Source organism: Phocoena phocoena, chromosome 12, assembly GCF_963924675.1.
Source record: "Phocoena phocoena chromosome 12, mPhoPho1.1, whole genome shotgun sequence".
Classification (NCBI taxonomy): Eukaryota; Metazoa; Chordata; class Mammalia; order Artiodactyla; family Phocoenidae; genus Phocoena; species Phocoena phocoena.
Window position 1 is genome coordinate 28,141,236 of NC_089230.1, and position 25,622 is coordinate 28,166,857.

The 25,622-nt window shown below is 32.8% G+C and overlaps 1 protein-coding gene across 2 annotated transcripts in view; it reads left to right on the top strand.

Annotated features, from left to right (window-relative positions):
* Positions 1-25,622, top strand: part of HBS1L (HBS1 like translational GTPase) — an 82,304-nt gene that overhangs the window by 12,243 nt on the left and 44,439 nt on the right. The window contains exons 4-5 of one of the 2 annotated variants that reach the window (XM_065888599.1): positions 2,776-2,970; positions 4,175-5,646. In XM_065888599.1, the coding sequence (XP_065744671.1) occupies positions 2,776-2,970; positions 4,175-5,646 (1,667 nt within the window). Of the gene's footprint in view, positions 1-2,775; positions 2,971-4,174; positions 5,647-25,622 lie in introns of those variants that run through there. The other variant, XM_065888598.1, reaches the window with a different exon arrangement.

Sequence of the window (25,622 nt, forward strand, 5' to 3'; positions counted from 1 at the left end):
CTACCATTATATCTTATATCTTCAAGGAAAATTTATATTTTATTATATTTTGTGAGGACTAGATGGTTAACTGTATGGTTGAAAAGTTGTGTGGCTGTTATTTAATAACTGGAATTTTTTATTGAAATCTCCTTAGGAGAGAAACTTCAATGATTTGTTTTCTTTTAGCAATATTTATTGTTTCATAAGCTCTATGTAGAGCTTATGGTTAGATTACAGAAGCTTATTTCCTTGCAAAATGCTAGGTTCCAAAAGTCTGGTTTTTATTAAAAAAAAAAAAATTAAGTCTGAAGTAATACTATACAGTGTCCTGATTGGTCACAGTCATGTAAATTAAGTTTCAAGGTAGAACTCGTAAATGGCAATGGCATTGGTTCTGAGTTTGCTTCTTTTTAGTTCTCTTAAACATTTTAACAAAGATATATTATATTTTGGTTTTTGCCTTTTATAAATAAATTTCAAATATGACATTGTTTCAAACATACTACTCAAGCTATAGATTGATGAACAATGCAGTAGACCTAAAATCACCAAGTATAACAGTAATGCCATCCGTTGGTAATGAGCAGGGCTGAGCTGATTTGCTCTTTCTGTGGAGTGTGGCTTTGTTCTAGAAATGGTTTTAAATTGAAAATTTATAACAATTTAAAAACAGGAAGGGGGGAGTATATGAATCTGAGAGCTGATCTTTGAATAAATTGGTAAAATATATGTCAGCTGCTAGCCAAATCAAGAAAAATGGAGAAAGCACAAATATACAAAATTAGAAAGTGGAAAGGGAAACAACAGAGAATAAAAAAATTCATCAACTCAGCAAATACATTTGTCAATCTGGATAAAAGTTTGTAGAGGAGCTGCTGTATAAATTCCTCGATAGTTTCGATTATATTTTTTTAAAGAATGTGTTATAGTTGTCATTGTCGGGGGAGAGGGTAGGAATAAAGTAGAATCTCTGCTGTGCCTCAGAATGATTAAGGAGGTATGAAATTCAGAGTTATGTTTGAGAATGAAAGTTAATCATTCCCACCTGACATATGTGAGTAATTGCATGATAACAATAATAATGATTGTAGCTCACCTCTACTAACTGCTTTCCGGGTATTGTTCTAAGTGCTGTTCAGGTAATTGCGTATTTAGTCTTCATAACAACCTTATGAGGTAGGTCAGGTATTGTCTTCATTTTACAGGGGAAGAAAATGAGACACAAAGTTACTTGGCTGAAGTTGCACCAGCTAGTTAAGTGGCATTAGGATATGAACCAAGACAGCCTGACTCTGTATGTCTACTCTTTGTGTATGTGTAGACAACAGTTACTGTAATTAATTAGAAGAGGCCCTGATGCTAGCTATATACTAAGTACTCTGTTCCAGTTTTAGTAATTCATGTATTTATGAAATAGGTATAATTTTTCAAGTTTAGCTTATTAGCCTATAATTAATTTTGGACTCAAGCAAAGCAGAATTACCCAAATATTTGAGAATTTATTTTTAATAATTAAAAAAGGGAGCAATGGAAAAAGTATTAAATACTTCTTTTTTTAAAAAGAAAGGATATTGCGAGTAGATTCCTTGTTCAGTATGTAAGCATGTAAAAATGTAATGTACAGTGCATTCTGTGAACTGGTTTCATTGGATTAGGGAGTCTGAAAACTTGAGTTACATTTTGATTACTGCTAAACTTAGTAGTGCCATGATTTTCAGTCCTCTTTATGACTTAGAATTTGATATACCTAAGTCATAGAGTTACCGTGACAATTACAAAGGATATATATACATATGTGTATATGTATAGTGCATATATATGTATTAATATTTTGAAAATTGTCAACTGCTATACAAATATAAATTAATATATTCATGCATTTTTATTTGGTGGCCCCTAGGTACCAGGTACTATTTTAGGATCTAGGGATATAAAGCCTTTGCTGTCGTGGAATTTACGTCATTATTGAATGTTATTAGTAATTACTTTTTATAGTAACATAGTCATCAGAAAATAAAAATCCTTAAATATTTTAGGCATCCAGATTAAAATTTTTGTGTTTAAAATGAATGTCCAGGGACTTCCCTGGCAGTCCAGTGGCTGGAAATCCATGCTTCCACTGTAGGGGGTGCGGGTTTGATCCCTGGTTGGGGAACTAAGATCCCACATGCTGTGTGATGTGGCCAAAAAAAAAAAAAAAAAAGAAAAGAAAAGAAATGTCCATTCTTTCCTTAATATATTGGATTTCCTAATATTTATGGCATTTTTATGCCAAGTTATCTTGCCCATTTTTAAAGCATTGTTAAGGATGATTTTAGTCGGCTGAGTAGAAACTGAAGTTAGCCTAAAATAGAATGTACTTAATAATAGTTAAGGTAGTAATGCAAGAAATTCAAGAAATGTACTTAGTGATTAACTGGGTTCACTAACTCGTTAGAAATATTTTCATAATTAACCCTCCCTTTCTACACACGTAAAAACTCATCAGTATAGGCCTCATCATCCTCATTGACTGAAATAGATTTTAGTGTATACAATTTACGCTTTTTTCAAGGATTAGTCAGTATTACTTTGGAGACATTTATTGTAGTGATTTCTTAATTATTGAAAGTGTTCCTCTGATAAGGGAAGCTCGGTATATTGTGGATAAAAATATAATCACTGTAATTTTTGCCAAGGGAAAATGAGTTGAACATCCTACTATAGTTTCACATCCTTTTTTCAATTTTGAAGATTGAGGGTTCTTTCATGACACCACGTAGTATAGCTTTTAATTATTGTTGTCTGTTCTAGCTCGTCTTTTTTCATGCCTTGATCACATGAGAGAGGTACTTGGAGATGCTGTGCCAGATGACGTATTGATTGAAGCAGTTCTGAAGAACAAGTTTGACGTGCAAAAGGCTTTGTCAGTGGTTCTGGAGCAAGATAAAATGCAGAATTTGAAGGTCAAGAGTGAGGGAGCAATATCTACAGGAAAGATAGCAAAAGGTATGCTTTTACTTGTTCTCTTTTAGTTTTACAGTTAATGCTTTGAAAGAGGCTTTGATTTGATTGAGCTGTTAAGAAAAATGGGCAGAAAATTTTGCATGTTATAATACTTCTTAATTATTATCGATTTTCCAGTTTGTGAATTTTTAAGCTCAATGGCTACGTTCCCTTCACTCTGTTAAAGCCTGTTTTTTAATTTCCCTGCTTGTTCTTGTAACTAACAGAATATAAGGGAAATAAAATTAGATAACAGCAAGACAGAACACTTTTTGCTTTTAATTATTGGTATTTTTTTTAACTTTAATGGGTCAGGAGATAGAAATTAATAGACAATGTCAAAAAATCCTTTTATGGTTATAACATTTTATGAATATAATTTAGTTTTATTTAAATAACCTAAGTATTATAATTCTACTACTCTTTCATTTTATAGCCAGATCTTTAATTTTAAATTTTAGTATTTGGGGTTAAATTTAGAACTTAGTCCACAAGAGAAGGGAACCAATTATATTAATTGGTATGATGCCTGTCAGTAGGAGCATGATGACTTGTTAACTGGGTTGATATTTCTCATAACCTAAAGACTAGATTTTTGCCATGGCGAAATTGTATACAGTCTGTTACTATGAAATAAGGGTCATTTTAATGTAAATTAAAATTTTTTTATTTTGGTGGGGGGTGGGATGCACTTTTAACTGACCAGTAATATGAGATTGAGTCTGTAATGTGTCATCTATATTAATAGTTTATCCCAGATCACAGTAGAAATTATAGGGTATTATTTGTTTGCATGTTTTTAATACATTAAAAATACAGAAGATGAACCTAGTTCTTTCCATTGGTTTTTTAAACGTTTTGAATTTGAGACAATCCTGACTATAGTTTAAGTATCTTAAAACCTCACATTCGTAAAACTTGTGAAAATTAGGACATTGACTAACTTGGTAATTACCTTTGTATATATCAGTGAACAAAGTATGAAGGTCACTTAAGATGGTTAAAGGAAGGTAAAATCCTTTTTTTTTTTTTTTTAGAATGTTCGCTTCTTATTAAATAATGATCAAGTGTCACTTTATTCATGCCATAATCGAAAGAAACATTTAGTAATTAAATGCCTCATTTCATGTTTCCTTTTGGTTGCTGTGACTGTCTTCTGCATATGTGAACCTATTCATCTGAAAATTAATGGCTCTTGTAAGGTAAGGAGTCTTATTATCTTCCTCTGAAGTTTCAGCTGATAATGTTCAAAGCTCTTGTCCTCAATCTGCAAACCATTTGCATTGCAGTAGCAAACCCTTTGATTTTTCTGGCCCAGTAGCGAAATATGGATTATATCATAATTCTTCGGTTGTACCAAGTCACTATTTACTCCATAAAAAAAAGAAACTTGACAGACCTAAAAGTGAAAAGAAACTAGAATCATGTAAGTTAACAAAAGAGCTGTCGCTAGCTGACCTAATTGATGATATGCCAAGAGATTCTTGTAAAAGTCAGCCATCAGTCAGATTATCATCCACAGATAGTCTGGAGAGTCTACTTTCAAAGCGTCTAGATGCTGATTTGTTAAGACCTCATGCATCTGAATGTATTTCCAAAGATGATTCTGCGTTCAAAGGAATACCAGATTTAAAATCCTTGATGATAAAGAGCACAGCACCTAATAACTCTTTATTTATTCAAAATAATTCAGTACCTGATTTGCAAAACATTCCAGTACAAAACAGCTTAGGAAGTTTAAATAATCCTTTGCTCTTAACTAGCTCATTGGAAAATATGGCTGTTGGTAATTTAAATGCTAGTAAAATGACTGAAGTTGGAAGTGTTTCTTCAGTTGAACAAAGCACCAAGAATTGCATATTAAAAAATGACAACTTGCAGTTTTTCCAATGTGAAAGTCCATCCTTAGCTGAACTGTTTCAGGAGCACAAAGAGAACAATCCGAGCCAATGCTTTACTTTATCTGATCTTTGTAACCAACCATCTGCCAGTGTCACAGAACTAAGTTTGGGATCCTTTCCCTTGTCACAACTAGCAAATCGGTATCAGTCTTCAACTGGAATATCAGAATTAACAGGATCTCTGTCATCTTTGGCGTTTTGTAAAGCTTCTCCAACAAGAGACCTTGAGAATTTGTCACTTTCTGATTTGATTGCAGAAACAATTGATATAGATAGCTCTCAGATTAAGAAAGATTCCTGTATGCTCAGTTTATGTGAAATGAGGTCACCTGGAATAGATTCTAATATCGATCTTAGTGTCCTCATAAAAGCCCCAGATTTTGTTCCAAAACCTATAGTAGACCAATCAGTTGCTCCAATACCAGGAACTAAAGTTCTAAGTTCAAAATTAGGGAAAAGTTCCAATTCTTCTGAGGTTAATAAGAAAAACAGTAAAGGCTCTCTGACTAGGAAACCACCTTTTTCTGTCTCTTGGACCAAGGCCCTTGCTGCCAGACCTTCAGCTTTTGCTGCAACACTGTGTCTTCGTTACCCATTGAAAAGCTGCAAGCGACGCACCCTTAACCTCTATAAGACTTTTCTGTATAGTAGACAAGTTCAAGACGTAAAGGACAAAGAGATAAGTCCTCTTATAGCAATAACACCATTTGACTTCAAATCAGCATCTCCTGATGACACTGTGAAAGCTAATCAAAAGAAAGCTTTTACTAGAGAATAGTAACAAAAGGAAAACTTAATAACTGTTGTAGAGCTTTTTCTTTTAAAGTCTTTATAGGATTACTTTATATTATGGGATTTAAGTTGTGATTTTTGTATTAAAATTGTCTTAAGTCAGTTGATAATTTCAGTTGATATGTACTTTTGCACTGAAATATTTTTTTTTACTCTGTCTTCTTTTAGTGATAATTGGCTTTAAGTTGATAGCCTACAATGGGTGTATGTTTACAAAGTGCTTATGGAAACTTGATATTGTGAAATCAAACCGCAGCTATTTTTGTTTAAAGCATTCAGCTTTATAAGTTTTTACGATGAGACATTTTCTTTTATAAAATAATTTTGTGCTTTGTTCTTAAATGAAAATGCCACCGCTTGGGATTATTACGGTTTAGTGATGAAGATTTTTCTCATGATATGTGGCATAGCATAGCTGAGACCGTATTATATTTTAAAATATTAGTGAAATCATTCCCAATTTCATTATTTTTCTGCAGGTGAGTACTAAAACTTTTCTATTAGAAAATCTTAAAATTTCTGACTTTTAATAATACTGTGGAGGTTGTTGAAGTACATTTTTCATGATAATGAAATGAAAATCCTTTTAAGGGACCATGTACATATTAAAGATGGATTAATACATAAATTATTTTTATACATTTTCAAAACCATTTGTGCTAAATGAACACTTTAAAATAAATATAAAGTCTTTTCAAGTATGGTTGCATGTTCTTTGAATAGATAATCTTATCAGATTTCCTTCACTTTTTTTACTATAAGTAATGAAATGTGGAGTTTTCCTCTTTGCTGCTGACGGCTTTATGTGCTATAATGACAAAGTTTCAACAGTGGCAGGCCAAGTAAGAGCTCTTCTAGTCAGTAGAACAAGTATGTAATTCATCCCTTAAAGCAGTCATCCTCAACTAGCAGTCAGAATCACTGGGGGAGTTTTTTTCAAAACACAGGTACTGTGGTTTCACTCCAGCTATGGTGAAATCAATCTCTGACGGATGACACTTGGGAATGTGTATTTTCAAAATGGTCCCCAGTTGATTCTGATGGGTTACTTCTACTTGAGAACCGCTGCCTTAAAGAAATCAGTAGAATGAAAGAAATTACTAATGCTAAGGATAACATTGGCCAACTTGAATTTTTAATTTGTATTTTCCAGTAATTAGGAATACCAAGGAATATTGCTAATTAGGAATTTAGGGTCTTTTGCCTAAGAAGATGCTGTTTTTATATTATTAGTTATTTCTTGCAGGAAAAAATATATAAAATGTTATTTCTTAATGAGAATAAAATAGCTATATTTTCCCAGTAAAGAAATATTTTTCTCTCACAGCTACTTTACTATGCATTTGATAATTTTTTTTGTTGTTTCTTGTTTATTTTCAGAATGACATTCCAATCTTTTTAGTTGTGTATGATGTTTTTATATCCAGTGTTTTGGTGGGAAAGTTTAAGCCAGCCTATGTCTTCATTGTTCTTGACCAAACACTTTCTTGTGATGTCTTCAGTTTTTGTTTTTAATTGCAGATTTCAGTGTGTATCATACTGATGCTTAGATAATACAAATCACAAGTTATATTTTATGCTTGATTTTAAAGTTTGAATTACTCCAACTGCTGATTTTGTTTTTCTAGTCTTGAACCTTAATCAAACATTTTAGTAATTTTGAACTATTAGTCTATGACTCATCAACTAGGTTTATATAGTGTAGGCAGTCTCCAGTTTAGAAGTGAATTGTATTCTAAGTGTTTGTTTGGAACTGACAATAATTCCCGAAAAATTAAATGCTACACAAGTGGTCCCTTTGCTTATGAATGCACAAATACTTGTTTAATTCATATTGAAGTTGAACAGTGTTACTGTTATATTTTATAACAAACTAATTTTCAAGTGGAAATATACTTTTTAAACCATATAGCAGATCTTGCAGAGTGAACTGGATCTCCCTTTGTTGGCTGATCAGGATTGTAACTACTATTTATGAGTTTTTTTTTTTAGGGGAAAAAGTTTCTGTATTACAGGGTGATAGGGAAGGTAATAATTTTTAAATGTCTCCCTATTTCCGTTTTCTGGTCTGTCAGGCATGTATCTGACATGCTCTTGTCCTGTTGACTGAGATCTCTGAGATTCAGAGACTGGAACCAAGAAGACCCACTGTCCCTTCTACCCTTGGCCATTGGCCCTAGGTAGACAAGTGCCTGCTTGTTCACGGATGCATTGCTAGTGACAGCAGTTGTTTGCACTAAGTACATATTCTGCACCAGCTGCTGTTTATTGACTGACTGCTGTAGCTCAGGTATGCTAAGTTTTTTGATTTATTTTCCAGTTCAAATACCAGTTTTGAAGTGCAAAGCCATTTTTATTTGCATTATGATCAAGTACATTGATAGTTTAGGAATAGAAATAATGTAGTTATCTTCTAAATGATATAAAATACAAAAGACACTTAAAATGACCATTTTTCCTCTTCACTTTTTTTGGTTTTTAAAAGAGCTGGTGTTCATAGATGTTCTTCCCTCTTGCATTCTAAAGTCTTTAGTTGACTTTTTTGGTTATGGTTCTTACCATTAATTGCCAAGAACCAGGGTTTCACTTCTGTACAGAATATTTTGCTTAACTTTTCTTTCTTAATTGTTATATCTTTTTCCTGTTTCCTAGTTACTGAACTGGTATTCTAGCCTCTTTTCCTCCCTTTAGCTTTGAATCTTTCTTTCTTAAACTTTTCTTTCACCTTCTTTTTTCTCATGTAAATACTAATAACCATTTCCAGTGTGTTATATTTAACTTTTAGTAGTCAGTGGGAGGTCATAGAACTAATTGTCATACCAAGGATAAAACTAGTCCAGTGCTTTTCTATATGTGGACCATTGCAAATAAACAAGTACACAGTTTATATATTGAGGAAGAACTGTGTATCAAGTTTCTGTTTTGTGTTCACACAAGTGTATTTTTACTTGTAAAATCAGTTTTGTAATAACCTAGAAATTATTTTCTATTACTTTTATAAACAAAGGTAATGCTGACTGGACGGGGGGATTCATATGAATTTCTTTAGTAGTTTTCTTTTATAATTATATAAGGCTCAGTGTATGCAGTTGTATATTGTAATTTTAATTTCTAGGGTGTAAAAGACTTGTTACATTTTGAGAGTATATATACATTTTTATAAAAGCTACATTGAAATAAATTATAATTCAGAGGTTTTCTAAAATCAGGTGTGAAAACATCACAATTTATCCATTAGGATTTTTTATGTAGGCTTGATATTTCAGAGTGGTATTTTAATAATTTATAATGAAGGTTTCTGTAAACAAATTGGAAAACAGGCTACGTGGTTGTGAAGACTTTCTTTGAAGATGTTTGTCATTTAGAATTCTTGTTTTCCAAAAGGTAGAATTTTATGTTTTTACTTTTTAGGACTCACATAGAAACATTATTAAAGTATAGAATATGGTGACATGGGTAATATTGCAAAGATGGCAGCGGAAAGTAACAGAATCGATAAAACTACACATTTCTGATGTTGACATGCCTGGTTTATATGACTTAAAGGAAAGTGTCATTTTAGTTATAGGACATGTACTGAGATGAACAAAGATCTGATTCTCAAATGGAAGGGGAAAATGGGTTCTTAAACACATAATTATATTTGTTACAGTGTGTGTAGCATGCATGACATTACACTCTCCAGAGCTGGCATCTTTGTCTTCCTGATCCAAGCTGCCACCTCCTCCTCTGCTTGCTGTCTTTATAAGCAATATCACTGTCTTCCAGTTGCTTAAGCCAGAAACCTAGTTAGCATCATCCTTGATTTCTCTCCCTCATTTACTTCTTACAGCTGATTACCAGTCCTATTATTTCTGCTTTACAAATAAGTAAATATATGTGTGTATATATATATAGTTGATTGTTGTTATTTGTGGTAGTTATGTTTTATAAAGTCATAAATTAGTGAACGAAATATGGGAACATTGACTTGGTGAATACTGAACCATTGCTCCTACAAGAAACACAGGGTTAGGTTCCTGTGATCCTCTGGTCACAACATTTTTGTCAGCCAATCAATACATAACCTTGTTTTATGTATGTTTAAAGACACTTTATTTAATATATATTATTTATATATTATTGATTAATTGACATTGAACTCACAGCCAGTAGCACTATAACTTAATGCCTAAACAAAGTGTTATCTAACATGAATCTTTATTTGTAAGGCATATTGCAGCTGCCTTGTGCTTAGGAACACTACAGTGCTTCAGACTACTCTTGGGGACCATTTTAAACAGCAAAATTACCAACTAACAGCTCAATGTGAAAAATGTGGCAATAAAGAGGCCATGAAAAGGGCACTTGCTTATAGTATGAGAGCCGAAACAAGAAGGCAGAATGTCACCTTGTTTGACCTCAGCTGGGAACGTGCCTATTGGGCTACTCAAATTTTGTCCTGCTCTGCACTTGTCCACAAGAGACTGCAAAATTGTCGAAGTAATGATTTTTAGTGAGTAGTTGAATTCATGAATATGGAGTCCTAAAATGAGGATTGATTGTACATTTTTTGACCCACTACTCTTTGGTCTTATTGCTACTTTTTCTCTTAAAGGCTATTAGCTTTGCAGAATTACTAAAATATTTAACTGGCTTCTTTACTTCTCAGTTAATTTTCTCCAAAACAATTTCTGCAATACAGCCAGAGTAACTTTTGTAAAATGTAGCTCTAGTTTTCTGTTCCCCTATATAAACCCTTTATTTTATAAGACCTTTTATCAACTGGTTTCACTTTGTGTAACCCACTACCCAAATCCACCCAAGAACACCTACCTGAGTTTCCTCTGCTTCTATAGTACTTTGCCCTTCCCCCTCCATTTCTCCTCCTGGCAATTAGCTCTTGAGGTTGTAGTTTATATTCACTTTACTCCTAATCCTGAGATAGGGGAACCTTCATATGTACCCATAATTCACTGTATTCCTTTTTATTACCACCCCATATAAAATCATAACCCCCCCATACATATAGTTCCTTTCCTTTGTAACCCTGCTTTATTGTTCCTCACAACCCTTACATCATCTGACATTGCGTGTGTGTACACAGTTTTTATCTGTTTTCCTACTGCTCCCCAGTCTCCCCCTACCCTCCCACGCAATTTCTATGAATGTAGGGTTTTTATGTGTTTATTGCTATATTCCCAGTTTAGAATACGTCTGGCACATAAATGTCGGAAAGGATTTTTAAAGTAAAAAGTAAGTCCCACTCTTAAATACTGTCCCACATCTTGTTCCCTAGAGGAAGCTGTAAAACCTGAAAAGAAAAATTCTTTTATATTCTTCTAGAAACTATTTGCATGTTACACATATCAAATGTATATATGCCATTACACAAATGGGAAGATACTAAACACTTCAGTGTCTATATCACTTAGCAAAGTATATTGCAGATCTTTCCTTACCAGTGTACAGAGATCAATCTCACTCTTTTTAAAAGCTGTGTAGAATTCCATAATATGTTTGTATATTAAACAGCCCCTGTTGATAAACATTTTAACTTGCTATCACTAAATGATCCCAAAATGAACATCCCATGTTTCTAGAAATTGAATTTCTATGCCAATGAGTATATACTTCAAAATTTTTGATAAATACTGCCTAATTGTCATTAATAGTGGCTGTGCTAATTTACTTCCCACAAGTTTATGAGTGTTTTTGTTCAGATTCTCACAGATAGGATTATTACTCCTTTTGGTGTTATTTTCCTCATAATTGGAAAATATTTTTTCCATTTATTTATATGTCTTTCATGAGTGAGGCTGGCTGCTTTCTCACATATTTAAATCTATTTGTATTTCTCCTCCTTAGAACTACCTATTCCTAATCCTCACCCATTTTTCTGCTAGCTGTCTTTCATAATGACTTATATATGTGTGTGTGTGTATTTAATATATTCAATTTTTATATTTAAATTCTTAGAAAATCCTTTTGTTATATGCATGGCATATACTTCTTCTTACTTTCAGTTTGTCATCTTTTAAATCATTATTTATAAGACAAATTGTTGACTTTATTATATTCAAATTTACTAATCTTTTATGGGCTTTTGTTTGAAAGTTCTACTTTACTACAAGATAATTTTAAAAAATTATTTCTTATATGTTTGACAGTTTCTCTCTTTTTTAATTTATTTTTTTAAGCATTTGAGTGTTTAGTCTAGCTGCTATTAGGGGATAAGGTAGAAATAGAGTTTTTCTGCCAACATCTTTTCTTTTTTGATGGCTGGATTTGTCACAGTTACCTTTTGTTGTATTACACATCCTTTTTCTTTTTTAACCTGCTTAGAAATGCCATCTTTGAAATATGCTAAATTCTTCTCTCTCCATCTGTCTTGTCTGTTTTGGGACTCTGTACTATTCCATTTCTTTGTCTTGTTCTATGCCAATATCAACTTTTTAATTACTGTAGCTTTTTATTACTATTAGTTTTTAAATATTTTATAGGCTGTCTTATTTTTTTTCTCCTTTTTCATAGTTTTCCTGAATTACCTCACGTGGCTCTTTTTCCCACATGAGCTTTAGAAACAACTTATCAAATTACTGAAAAAAATCTAGTTCTGATTTTTATTGGGATGTTTAATGTTATCAAAAGATTTTTGGAGAAAAAAATAAACCATTTTCATAGATGTAAAAGGCTTTAGCATTACACTAATAGACAGTAAACATTACATTATTTAAATAGGTTTTCTAGTATTGGTCAACACTGGAACATTCCTAATTGGTCATGGTGGTTTATTCTTTTAATGGGATGGATTTTATTTGAAAATATTTTATTTAAAATTGTTCTATCCATAAAATTAATTTACAGTTGTGTGTGTGTGTGTGTGTGTGTGTGTGTGTGTGTGTGTGTTGTCAGGTTTTGGTTTCTCGTGGTTTTATAGAGAGCTTAGAAAGTTTTCCTGTATCCTAAAATAATTTGAAGAGCATTAAAATTATTTGTTTTATGATAGGAATTATCTTTCTCAGTATTCTAAGGTTAGTTTTGGAAGCTTTACTTTTCTGAGAAAGCTGTCCATTTCATCCAGGTTGACAAATGTATTTGTTTAGCATTGTAACAAACATTGTCTTACTATTATTTTAGATTCTTCTATACTGTGGTTAAATCTCCGTTCTTATTTTAAATATTGTTTTCTTTCCTCTACTTTCCCCCTCTGCCTGCTCGTTTTCCTCTTGAGTTTTACCTTGTAATTTAATTTTCTTCCCCAAAGATGGGCTCCTAAATTGGTAATTAGTTCTACTGTTTTTAATTCATTAGTTTGTGAGTTTATGACCTAATCTCTTCTATTTTTAATATTCTACCTTTCTGAGTAGAACATTTAATTTAAATACATTAAAGTTTTTTACCATAAAAATTAATATTAATTTTTGAAATTTCTAACACAGATAATAATATAACAAACACTCATGAACCCACCATTTAGTTTCAACAGAAGGTAACATTTGCCACACATACTTCTGATCTCTCTCTCTGTTCTAAGAAATAAATTGTTAGATTAGAATCCAAGTTCTACCCTTTCCTTGTTCCTCCCCACTCCCTTGAAGTTGATATGCGTGTTTCTATTTTCTCTTGCTTAACTTTTGTCTCTGTAGTTATTGTTTTTCTTATGAATACTGTGTTTGCTGTAGCATATGGGTTCTTTTAGAGTTACTGTTATTTTCTGGATAATCCACAATTTAATTTTGATTTCCTTTTTAAGCCAAGAACCTAATTATTATTTTATTTTTTAAAATTTTTATTGGGGTATCACTGTTTTGGAATGTTGTGTTTCTACTGTACAGTGAAGCAGAGTTCCCTGTGCTATACAGCAGGTTCTCATTAGTTATCTATTTTATACATATTAGTGTATATATGTCAATCCCAATCTCCCAATTCATCCCACCACCCCCTCCCCTGCCCCCACGTCCCCCCCTGGTGTCCATACGTTTGTTCTCTACATCTGTGTCTCTATTTCTGCCTTGCAAACTGGTTCATCTGTACCATTTTTCTAGATTCCACATATATGTGTTAATATACGACATTTATTTTTCTCTTTCTGACTTACTTCACTCTGTATGATAGAGTGAAGTAAGTCCATCCACGTCTCTACAAATGACCCAGTTTCGTTCCTTTTTATGGCTGAGTAATATTCCATTGTATATATGTACCACATCTTCTTTATCCATTCGTCTGTTGATGGACATTTAGGTTGCTTACTGTATTTGCTGTAGCATATGGGTTCTTTTTAGAGTTAACTATTATTTTCTGGATAATCCAGAATTTAATTTTGATTTTCTTTTTTTTTTTTTTTTTTTTTTTGGCGTTACGCGGGCCTCTCACTGCTGTGGCCTCTCCCGTTGCGGAGCACAGGCTCTGGACGCGCAGGCTCAGCGACCATGGCTCACGGGCCCAGCCGCTCCGCGGCATATGGGATCTTCCCGGACCGGGGCACGAACCCGTGTCCCCTGCATCGGCAGGCGGACTCTCGACCACTGCGCCACCAGGGAAGGCCCTTGATTTTCTTTTTAAGCCAAGAATCTTTTTTGTTTTTTTTAAATCCCAGGTTGTGGTGGGATTTTTGTTTGCTATTTTTGTTATGATTACTGGTTTCATTGTACTGTTATCAGAGAATGTGGTCTGTACCTTTTACTCTTTGAAGTTTATTGAGTTTTTCTCTGTGGTCCAATGTAGTTTTATAATGATTTCATAGGCCTCTGTCAAGTATACGAATTCTGTTTTAAGAAACCAAGATATGATATATTTCTGTTACTTTTCAAATTTTTGTAGAGTTCAGTATTCTTACTTAAATTCTATTTCCTTGATTGGCTATAGGCAGAGAGGTAAGTTAAAATGTATTTTATTGCATAAACATTTCACCCTGTACATTTTGATAGAAGATACCTGATCTTTCCGTGGATTTGAAATTTTCATTAATATAAAGTTCCTGGTTTGCTTGTTTTATGCCTTGTGCCTTAAATTCAGTTTGTTTAACATTAATATGTTTGCTGCTTTCTCTAAGTTTTATTTGTCCATTCTTTTGCTTTCAGTGTTTTGAGTCACTTTGGTTTAGTCGTGTTTTCTATATTTGTGTGTAATTTGGTTTGTCAAAGACAGATAGTTTTTTCCCATTTATGACATTGATAGGATAGATGTAGTACCTTCTGTCACTTAAAAAATATGTTGTTGTCTTTTATATTTATGTATTTTAATATATGGTCTGTGTTTTGACTTTGTATATACCCTTTGATAACCTGGAAATATTGTAGTTTATCTTTTTGTTTGTTTGTTTTTTAATTTATTTTCTTTTGGCTGCGTTGGGTCTTTGTTGCTGCACGCAGGCTTTCTCTAGTTGTGGCGAGTGGAGGCTACTCTTCATTGCGGTGTGCAGGCTTAGTTGCTCCACGGCATGTGGGATCTTCCCAGACCAGGACTTGAACCAGTGTCCCCTGCATTGGCAGGCAGATTCTTTTTTTTTTTTTTTTGCGGTACGCGGGCCTCTCACTGTTGTGGCCTCTCCCATTGCGGAGCACAGGCTCCGGATGCGCAGGCTCAGCGGCCATGGCTCACGGGCCTAGCCGCTCCACAGCATGTGGGATCGTCCCGGACCGGGGCATGAACCCATGTCCCCTGCATCGGCAGGTGGACTCTCAACCACTGCGCCACCAAGGAAGCCCCCTGTCAGGCAGATTCTTAACCACTGTACCACCAGGGAAGTCCCTGTCTTTATAATGTAATAACATGTTACCATTTTAAAATTTTGCCAACTTTAAACAGTATATATGTGTTGATCTCTCATGAAGGATGCAGAAATTAACACACTTATACTTCACCTCCTCTTTATTTCTTATAATTTTTGTTAATATTTTAAGTTCTTAGGGAAAGTATTTACCTTTACACCTTTTATAATATATTTAAACTCTTCTTAACTGAATTAACTTTAAACAGTTTTTTAATGAGTCCTGGCTTTAAAAGTTGAGCTCATCAGAGTTATACTTTTTCATACTTGACCTCTTCTCTCCCTTTATCTCCTAATAGTTTTAGTCATTATATACGTAGTGCCAAGATTTATGCCATTTTCTTAGATTCTGTACTCAAAATTTCCTTAGCTTTAAACCAACCATAGTTATCTTAAAATTGATTGGTTTCTCATGATTAGGCCTCTGTTTATCTCTTGTTCAACTTTGACATCTTTTCCACCTCTCACCTTCCCCTACCCCCAAAATATACATGTTTGAAATATTTCCCAAATCATTGAATGTATGAAAATGATTCTGTGACCTGTATCTGCATTATAAGTAATAGTTCTTGGTTCTTCTTTCTTTCCTGGAAGGCTTTGCAGACATTGCTGTATGATTTTCTATTATTATATGTTGCTAGCTAGCCCATTCCACTGCTTCTAGTGTGGCTTTTTTTATTTCTGTAAGTAGTTTTTTTTGTTTTTTTTTTAATCTGTATTTCTTGTGAGCTCTGCTGGCTTACTTTTCAGCTTTTTCTTCTGTTGTTTTTATCATCTTTTCTTTTATCGTGTGTGTGTGTGGGGTATGTTTTTTGGGAAAAGTGGGATAGAAACATCTTTACTTTGTCTCTTTAACTGGATATATCTTTTTGGCAGCACTTGATTAGATTAAATGCCCCTATCAGCTGTGAAACTAGATTAATTTGAGAGGCTTGTGAATAATTTCTTTCTGGGTGTGTGCTATGACAGACCTTGTTCCAAAGGTTTAGATGCTTAGGTATAATAATTCTACTGTCCATATCAACATGACTTTAAAATGACATACCATTGAACAGTCTAGGAGAAAGTTTCTTTTATTATACTTACTTGGAAAATTTTTCAGTATTTTTAGAATTTTGAATGAGAACTTAATATCTGTATGAAAATTAACCTTTTATCTTATAATAAGTTGGAACTCTTTAATTTCTAAAATGATGTATTAAATGTTTATGTGTCTTCTTAACTTAGATAACGTTTTAGTCCATTTTATTAACATACATAATATTGAAAGTAACCATTATAGCAAATACAAATAACCTTAGAATGGGTTATCATATAATTTTGTTATACATTCATATGGGTGAACTGCTAAAAGAGTGTATATTTAGGGGGTAAAATCATGGGACAATCTGTTTTCTGTTGGTATTTTCCTTGCCACCTTAAACCTACCAAGGGCAGGGGGATTCATTGCCAAAACTGTAAAACTAAGTAACATAGACTCTTGGGTTTTTTTCCACAAAAAATCCAGCAACTGAGATACACATAGTATTATTGTTTGAAAGGAAAATTCTGGGCAGAAAAATCTTACTATTTATGGTTTAAAATTTTATGATTAGAAGAGAAACTTGGAAGAGAAATAGTTTTTGACAAAATGGATATTACTGTGTGAAATGAGGTTTAACTCTTTTGATTGCTGTTGAGTCTTTTTCTAATGTTGGGTTTACTTTGATTCTTTTAGAAAAATAGTTGATCTAAATAAAAGTAACCATTAAAGAAAAAATAGTTGGTCCACAAATATGGAAAAGGAATCATGCGTAATTTAACATTTTGGGGACTTCCGTGGCTGTCCAGTGGTTAAGACTCTGTGCTTCCACTGCAGGGGGCATGGGTTTGATTCCTGGGGGTTCAATCCCTGGTCACGGAACTAAGATCTTACATGCTGCGCAGTGTGACCAAAAAAAAAAAAAAAAGTTAACATTTTATATGGTTCTTAAAGTTGATATTTCCATTTGCCTCACAAATAAAGTAGCCAATACATGTTTATATTAATCATGTCATTAAGGAAATTCATTGTTTAAAAGCGTTGGAGTCTCTGGAGAAATATACTTTAATACTGGACAATTCAGGTACTATTTTTTTTTAATTAATTAATTTATTTACTTTTGGCTGCATTGAGTCTTCATTGCTGTGCGCTAGCTTTCTCTAGTTGTGGTGAGCGGGGACTACTCTTAGTTGCGGTGCACGGGCTTCTCATTGTGGTGGCTTCTCTTGTTGTGGAGCATGGGCTCTGGGCGTGCGGGCTTCAGGAGTTGTGACATGCGGGCTCAGTAGTTGTGGCACGGGGGGCTCCAGAACGCAGGCTCAGTAGAAAAGGAATAGTAGAAGAGCCTGCGGTGCGCGGGCTTCTCATTGTGGTGGCTTCTCTTGTTGTGGAGCACGGGCTTAGTTGCTCCGCGGTGTGGGTGACCTTCCCGGACCAGGGCTCGAACCCGTGTCCCTTGCATTGGCAGGCAGATTCTTAATCACTGCACCACCAGGGAAGTCCTCAGGTACTATTTTTGCTAAGATTTGTCTTGAGTAGTATTGGTTTGCTCATACTGTTTAGAAACCTGTTATGCATCATTTTCCTTTCCCTTTGAATTTCATCATTTTTCCTTCAAACAAAGTTTTTTCATTTACAAAAAATAAAGCCTAATTTTACATAATGAGGATATAGTTATTTGCTAGCATTGTTTTGCTAGTTTTGTAGTATTAATAGTCTATTAAACAAACGTCATACAGTTTATCTGTATAGTACTATTTGAATATCTGTAAAGTATTATTTGTGACTATACTCAGATGATGATTATCATATTCTTGCATCTCAATGGCAATTTGTTCCCTAGAGAAGGTACAAGAAATTAAAGATAAAGCAGAGTTGTAAACAGTTGGAACAAGGTCATTTTTTTTTTAACTTGGTTATTGTGCTATATTTGTCTCTTTCTTCAACATTACCTGAGTAACTAAATAGGAGTGCTAGTGATGTCATTTTTTTTTTAACTTGGTTATTGTGCTGTATTTGTCTTTTTCTTCAACATTACCTGAGTAACTAAGTAGGAGTGCTAGTGATGTTAGATCTTTAAGAAGAGATGTAACCTCTTTTTTCTCCCTTCTCCGGTCAAATATATTATGAGATTTTTATCCTTATCCTGGAAATAAAGACTATGATTAATTTGAAAAGTCGGCATTACAAAGAAAAATTATTACTATAGGATGTTATGAACACTTCTGAATCTATTACGTATGAACGTTTCAGTAATGTACTTAAAATATATTATTTTGCTTTAATTCTTTTTTATATAGAGCTATATTTAACAACAGTTTTTCCGATGTCCCCTTTTAAATATATTTTTTCCTTGAAAAATATTTTCATTAATTTTTCTGTCACTGAGTAATTTTATTAAAGCAGTTAGAAGAATTTTATACTTGTACAGAAAACTTTAGAATTGGCTTTCTGCTTTAAAATTCTGTGGGCTTTTGAAAGGAAGTGGTTTATTTCAGTGAAAAAAAGTAGTTCAGAATGTTCTCAGATATGTCTTAAGATTCTCTTTGTGTATACACCTACACTGGAAAAACTGAAGCATTAATTGCTTAATTTAAAAATAATTTGCTTTAGACTCTCAAAACAGCTTATCTTCTTCGAATAGCTAGTACCATATAAGAATTGCATGAATGTTAAATGCAGTTTTCTTTTAATCCTAATTACCTTGCTTTTTTTTAAACCATAGAAATTATAATCAGATTACATATATTTGTATATACTTTCTTGTTTCATTCCCAGGCAATTATATATACTTTTTAATATTTTTTGAGTGCTTGGCATGTGCTAAAGAATTGCTAAGTATTCATCAAGGGATTAGGATTAGAATGGGAGCCGATAAATACAATTCAGTTTAGCCAACATTTACTGCATGTTCGCTTTTTATCAGAAAAATGTGGTAGCCATTGAGGACATAGATTTAAGTCCCAGACTCTTTCTTAGAACTTTATAGTAGCCCCTCAGGGGCTAAGTCTGGTTTAATAGAAGCACCAAATATAGCCAGGATGTTCTCCCTCTGAACAAGTTGCCTGTTGCTTTTTATTGGCTATGTGTAAAAGTATTCTGTTCTGGGAGTTGCTACTTCTCAAGGGAAGATGGGGAAGTGAATTAATACATTGCATGTAAACTTTGTGTCGGGCTTTGTGTATATTTTATTTGATTATTATGAGAATCTGTGAGGTAGGTGGAAGAAACTGAGGCTTATATGAAATAATTTGTTATTTCACACAGCTATTAGAGGCACATTGTAACTCAAACTGAGTTCTTTTGAACTTGAACACCCCTTTAAAATTTTTTTTTAATTTTAATTTTTTTAATTGAAGTATAGTTGATTTACAATATTGTGTTAGTTCATTACCCTTTTCATTGTTATATATTACTTGCAACAAGTTTTTATACTATAATAACTCAATCTTATTTTGGATTTGTTGGTAAGTATCTTACGGATAAAATTAAATCCCTTGTTAGGGAAACCAGTTTTATCATTAGTGAGGTACTTAAAAATTACTTTCAACTATTTTTTTCTGCTGGTATTACTTACAGACTTTGGCATTCCTATAAGAGAATTGATGTCAATTTCTAAATCCTTGCAAATTAGTGGTCCTAAGAAATGAAGTCCTTTTCTAGTTCATTTAATCTTAAATCACTATGTTGTCTTCTGTTCCTTACTTAAGCAACAATTCTGTTTGATTTAAAATTCTGAAGAATTTAATTTTTTAATAGTTGCTAGCTTGGTGCCATCTTTAAGCACATGCTTAAATAGTAAATAACAGTGTTTATTGAGTAAAGCTAGAAAGTCCAAATGAGCCAATGGATACCTAATCCCATTATTCAGAATTCAGAACTGTTAGCATTTTGATGCATTTAAGCTAATAATAGTAGGCACTATTAATGAACACTTAGTACACACCAAATATTGTACTAAACTCTTTATATCTGCTATTTTATTTAATATTAACAATAATCACGTAGGGATTTTTATTTTTTATTCTAATGTCACCAGGAGGCTCTGAGGCTGAAAAATGGCTAAATACCTTGCCCAAGGCCACAAAACTAGTAAATGGTGGAGCCAACATTCAGAATAAGATGCTTCTGAAGTTCTATCTTTTATAATTTGTGTATGTGTTTCTACGTATAGGGAATATTAGTTTTTCTTTTAATGGAACCACTCCACTTTTTAACCCATTAACTTAATCATATGCTGCAGACTTAAAAAATTTTTTTAACTTTGTTAAATTTTATTTTTAATTGTGGTAAAATACAGAAAGCATAAAATTTACCGGGTTAACCATTTTTAAGCCTATAGTTCAGTAGTGTTAAGTATATTCACATTGTTATGCAACCAATCTCCAGAACTTTTTCATCTTGTAAAACTGAAACTCAATACTCATTCAACAGCTATCCATTTCCCCCTTTCTTAGTCCCTAGCAACCACTCACAGACTTTTTTGGTATGCCAATAATTTAGGCTTCATAGTATTGTTATTTTATCTACCAAATACCTATTATAGGAACTTAAGTTTTTCAATGTATTTTTACCAAAAATGCTTCAGTAAACATTTTTGTACTTTTTGTGCATTTTTTTCAATTATTTTATAAAAGATTTTTCTAGAGTAGTATTGCTGGATAAAAAGGTACAGGCATTTTTAATGCTTTTAGTACACATTGTGAAGTTACCTTTGGGAAGACTGTACTAATTTACTTCTTGTATTTAACTGTGAATCATAATAGCATTGATAGCATTAGTTTATAAAGGATAATTATATTCCATGAAAAGATTTTATATTCATATTGATGTTTTCATTCATTAACAGAGTAGGTAAGAGTCAGAGATCGATTATGCCTTTTGGGTGGGGGAGCTTGTTGTGATGACAGTCACCTTTGTGTCCCTGAAAATTGTATCCATGGTGCATTGTGCATGCTGTTATCGGTTGGCAGTGTTAAAATACCATTTATTCATGAGAAAGCAGTACCTAACTTATAAGTTTCTGTAAGTAAAATAACCCAGGTAATGCAATTGGCATAGTGTCTGGCACATAGAGAATGCTCAACAAGTGATAGCTGAACTTAGTTCAAAGAAATAAAGTGTTCTTTTACTACCATCTAAGGAACAAGTGCTATAAAAAGTGACTATATTAAAGTTGAATGCATTGAGGGGCTTATATTACTTCCACTCACTTTTCTTTTTTTTAAGTCATTCATGATGTTTTGATGTAAGCCCTTTTGAGGGGATTGCCTATCTTCTCAGCCATTTTTAACAGCTTGATATAGATTCTTCCATGTATTTCTTTATTTTCACCTAATATATAAAAATAGACACATATACATAGAGGGATTTTTTATTACTATTGTAAAAAAAGAATGTACTATAATTTTCATTTTCCTTATAATACACTGTCAACTGGAGTATTTTCCAATGTATTCTTTTTGGTAATTACATAATATTCCGTGGTATGGCTGTGCTACAATTTATTCAAGATTTCCCATATTGAAGGATATTCATTTTATTTCCAATTTTTGCTTCTATGAACTATTCTGTTTACAGAACATCTGTGTACATATCCTTAAAAACTAGGGCTTTTGATTCTATCAGATAGATCCTGTGTGGTGGGATTGCTATTTTAAAGGTATACTGTTTGCTTTAAATAGATATGGCCTTTGCTTTATGAGAGGTGTTATGTTTCATTTTGGACAGTCTGACAGGTAAGAAGTTAATGTCTCATTGCTGATTTAATTTTCATTTCCATGACCATTAACGAAGTTGAGTATGTTTTCATATATTCACTTGCAATTTGAATTTGTGAATTGCTAATTATATCCTTTGCCCATTTTTTAATTGGGTTGTCTTTTTCTTATTAATTGAAGTCTTGGTATTATAGATATTAATCTTTTATTAGTATATGCATTGTAAATAATTTTCCCAATCTTTTCATTTTCTTTATTTATGGTATCTTTCCAGAAGAATTTAAAACTTGGATGCCATTATATCTAACTTTAACTTTTTAACTTGCAGTCTTGGATTAAAAAAAAAACCAAAAGAACCTTAACCTCTAGGTTATAAATATTCTCAGTTTTCTTTTGAGAGAAATATTATGTGAGTTTTTTACATTTAAGACATTTAATTCCTCTAAAATTTATTTCTGTGTAAAGTGTAAAAAGTGGTCGAACTTTATTTTCTTTCAGAGTTTCATTAGAATTTAAAAGATGCATCAACTTTATGCTCTGACCAGTGGCATGTGGTATAGTAGAAAAGGATGATAGCTCTCAGATTATAGTTTTGTAATCTAGCTCTTTCATTTGCTATCTGTAAACTTACTGGATTTCTCTGAGATTTGGTTTTTTTCTTTAAAATGGCAAAAATATTATCTATCTCAAAGTATTATGATTTATCCTTAACCCAGCTTGTACCATACAGTAGTATCTTAAAACAATATTAGTTTCCCTTTCCTTCCCTTTACTAATTGCTTTAAAGTTCATTACATTTGTTATTATGGAGTTATTTCTGGATATTGGATAATATTGGATATTACTAAGTTTTCTTAAGTTATTTAGGAATGACTCTTTGCCCCAATTATGAATTCAAGATGAAGTGTGGAGATGGTTGTGATCTACCGTATATCTTTTTTTTAATTCTTTTTCTTTAAAATTGAAGTATAGTTGATTTACAATGTGTTGGTTTCAGGTGTATGGCAAAGAGATTCAGTTATATGTATCTATTCCTTTTTAGATTTTTTCCCTTATAGATTATTATAAGATATTGAGTATAGTTCCCTGTACTATACAGTAAGTCCTTGTTGGTTATCTATTTTATATATAGTAGTATCTATTTTATATATAGTAGTGTGTATATGTTAATCCCAGACTCTTAATTTATCCCTCCCCCTTCCCATTTTGTGTATATCTTTTTAAAACTTAAATTGTTTAGGATTATTCAAATACAGCAGCCTCTCCCTTTTTACAGTCATGTTCTTGAAAATCTCAAAGATAGAATTTAGGAAAGAAATTGAAGACAAAGTTGAAATAAGGATTAAATTGAATCTGTATAGGCCCATGTATGTGTGCACATGTGTGTATTTTACAGTCACTAAAATAAAATGGTGTAAATGACACCTAAATAATGAGAATATTAATGAAAATTCATGTCTTTAATTTGATTATTAATGCCAGTTTAATTATCATTTATCGTCTCTTGCTAGTTGGACTCCTTTCTTGAAATTTTCAGCAAGGTTCTTATTAACTCTTTTCCTTATTTCAGCTCATATGCATACTATGAGCCTTTTATTTCTACTGTGCCTTTTCCTCTACCTAAATGTTTAGTGTTTTTCTGATTTTATGACTAGAAATTGTTGATTCTCACTGCTAGTTTCCACAGTAATTTGGAAGAGCACAGCTGCTTGTGTAGACTGGATTTACATTCTAGTGGAACCACCTATCTGTTAGCTGTGTGCCCTTAGCAAATTACTTAACATCCTGTGTCACAGTTTTCTCATTTGCAAAATTAGGATAAAAATAATTCTTATTTTTTAGGGTAGTTTTGATGTTAAATGAAGTCTTAAATGAAGCCATTATAGCATTTCTTGGCAGACAGTAGGAGCTCATTATATTTAGATTATTCTGTGTTGTTGAGGAGGCATTTCTCAAATATACATTCTTAGCTTTGCCCTTAATAACATCATGCCGAAGCTTAAGACATGAAGGATTAACAGGACTTGTTAGGGAGATGCTTAAGGGTAGATAATTCCAGCGATTGTGATATAGATTAGAGCTCTCAGGGAGCGTTTAGAATAAGTTAAAACAGAAGGCCTAGGGAAGAATGGTGAGGAACACTGCTACATTTGTCTAGTTTTTTGAAAAAGGGTTTTGTTATATACAGTTTCATTCTGTAAAATAAAAGGCTTTGTTTTATAGGCTGTCCTATTTCTGGTCTAACAAAATTTTTATTACAGCAATATTTAAAAATGAAATATAAATGGCTTTTTTAAAGGAAAATTATTAGTAACATAGTATTGCCTTTATTTCTTAACTCTTGAAGTAGCAAGAACTCTTATTGGTCCTAATATAATTTAATTAATTACATGGATTATAAAATTTTGTGGATACTCCTTCAAGGCATATAATCCAGCCCAATATAAGGTTGAAATCTATTCATCAAAAGTTTCTTTTAATTTTTAAGATTGCCGGCTCAATGATATTTATAGAAAATTGAAATCTGATCCCAGTGAATATTTTTTTAGGATACAACATTTTTGTCTTCTGTGTCATAGGAGATGGATACTGCATAATGGATTTGACGAGGCAGTTTATGCTATATGAATGATGTTTTAAAATGAAAACATAATTCATGCTAAAGAAATCACAGTGTGGTTGTAATATTGAAGGAAGTGGTTTATTCTCTGTAGCCTAGTTGGTGTGCTTTCTGAATGTACATCTGATAACTAGAATTTAAACGTGTAGTCAGATTCAGTGAAATGATTTTCTATTTGAAATAGTTTTTCATTGAAAATTTAACACTCATTTCTTTGAAATTTTGAAAATCTTTATTTTTGTGGGTATGCCCATATTGAAACATTACATTTATAGGAACTATAATGATTGATGGCAAAAATTGTATTTACCTGGAAAACCTCAGTTTAAAAAAAAAAGAACCTTAAGTGTTTTTTAAACTCAGGGTGTTTTGATCTGAATGATTTTAAGTTGTAAACTTGTCTTCTATCTTAACCGTATAAATACAAAAGAATTTCTTCCTTTTGAAGTCTTCCAAATCACCTATTAACTTACTATTTTCCTAAATATCAAAGTAATATATTTTTAATGTAGAAAAAGGGGAAAAATCACTCATGATTTTCTTTTTTGTCATTTATTTATTTATTTATTTGCTGCGTTGGGTCTTCGATGCTGCGTGTGGGCTTTCTCTAGTTGTGGTGAGCAGGGGCTACTCTTCGTCGTGGTGCGCGGGCTTCTCACTGCGGTGGCTTCTCTTGTTGTAGAGCACAGGCTCTAGGCGCACGGACTTCAGTAGTTGTGGCACACGGGCTCAGTAGTTGTGGCTTGCAGACTCTAGAGTGCTGGCTTAGTAGTTGTGGCGCACGGGCTTAGTTGCTTCGCGGCATGTGAGATCTTCCCAGACGAGGGCTTGAACCCATGTTCCCTGCATT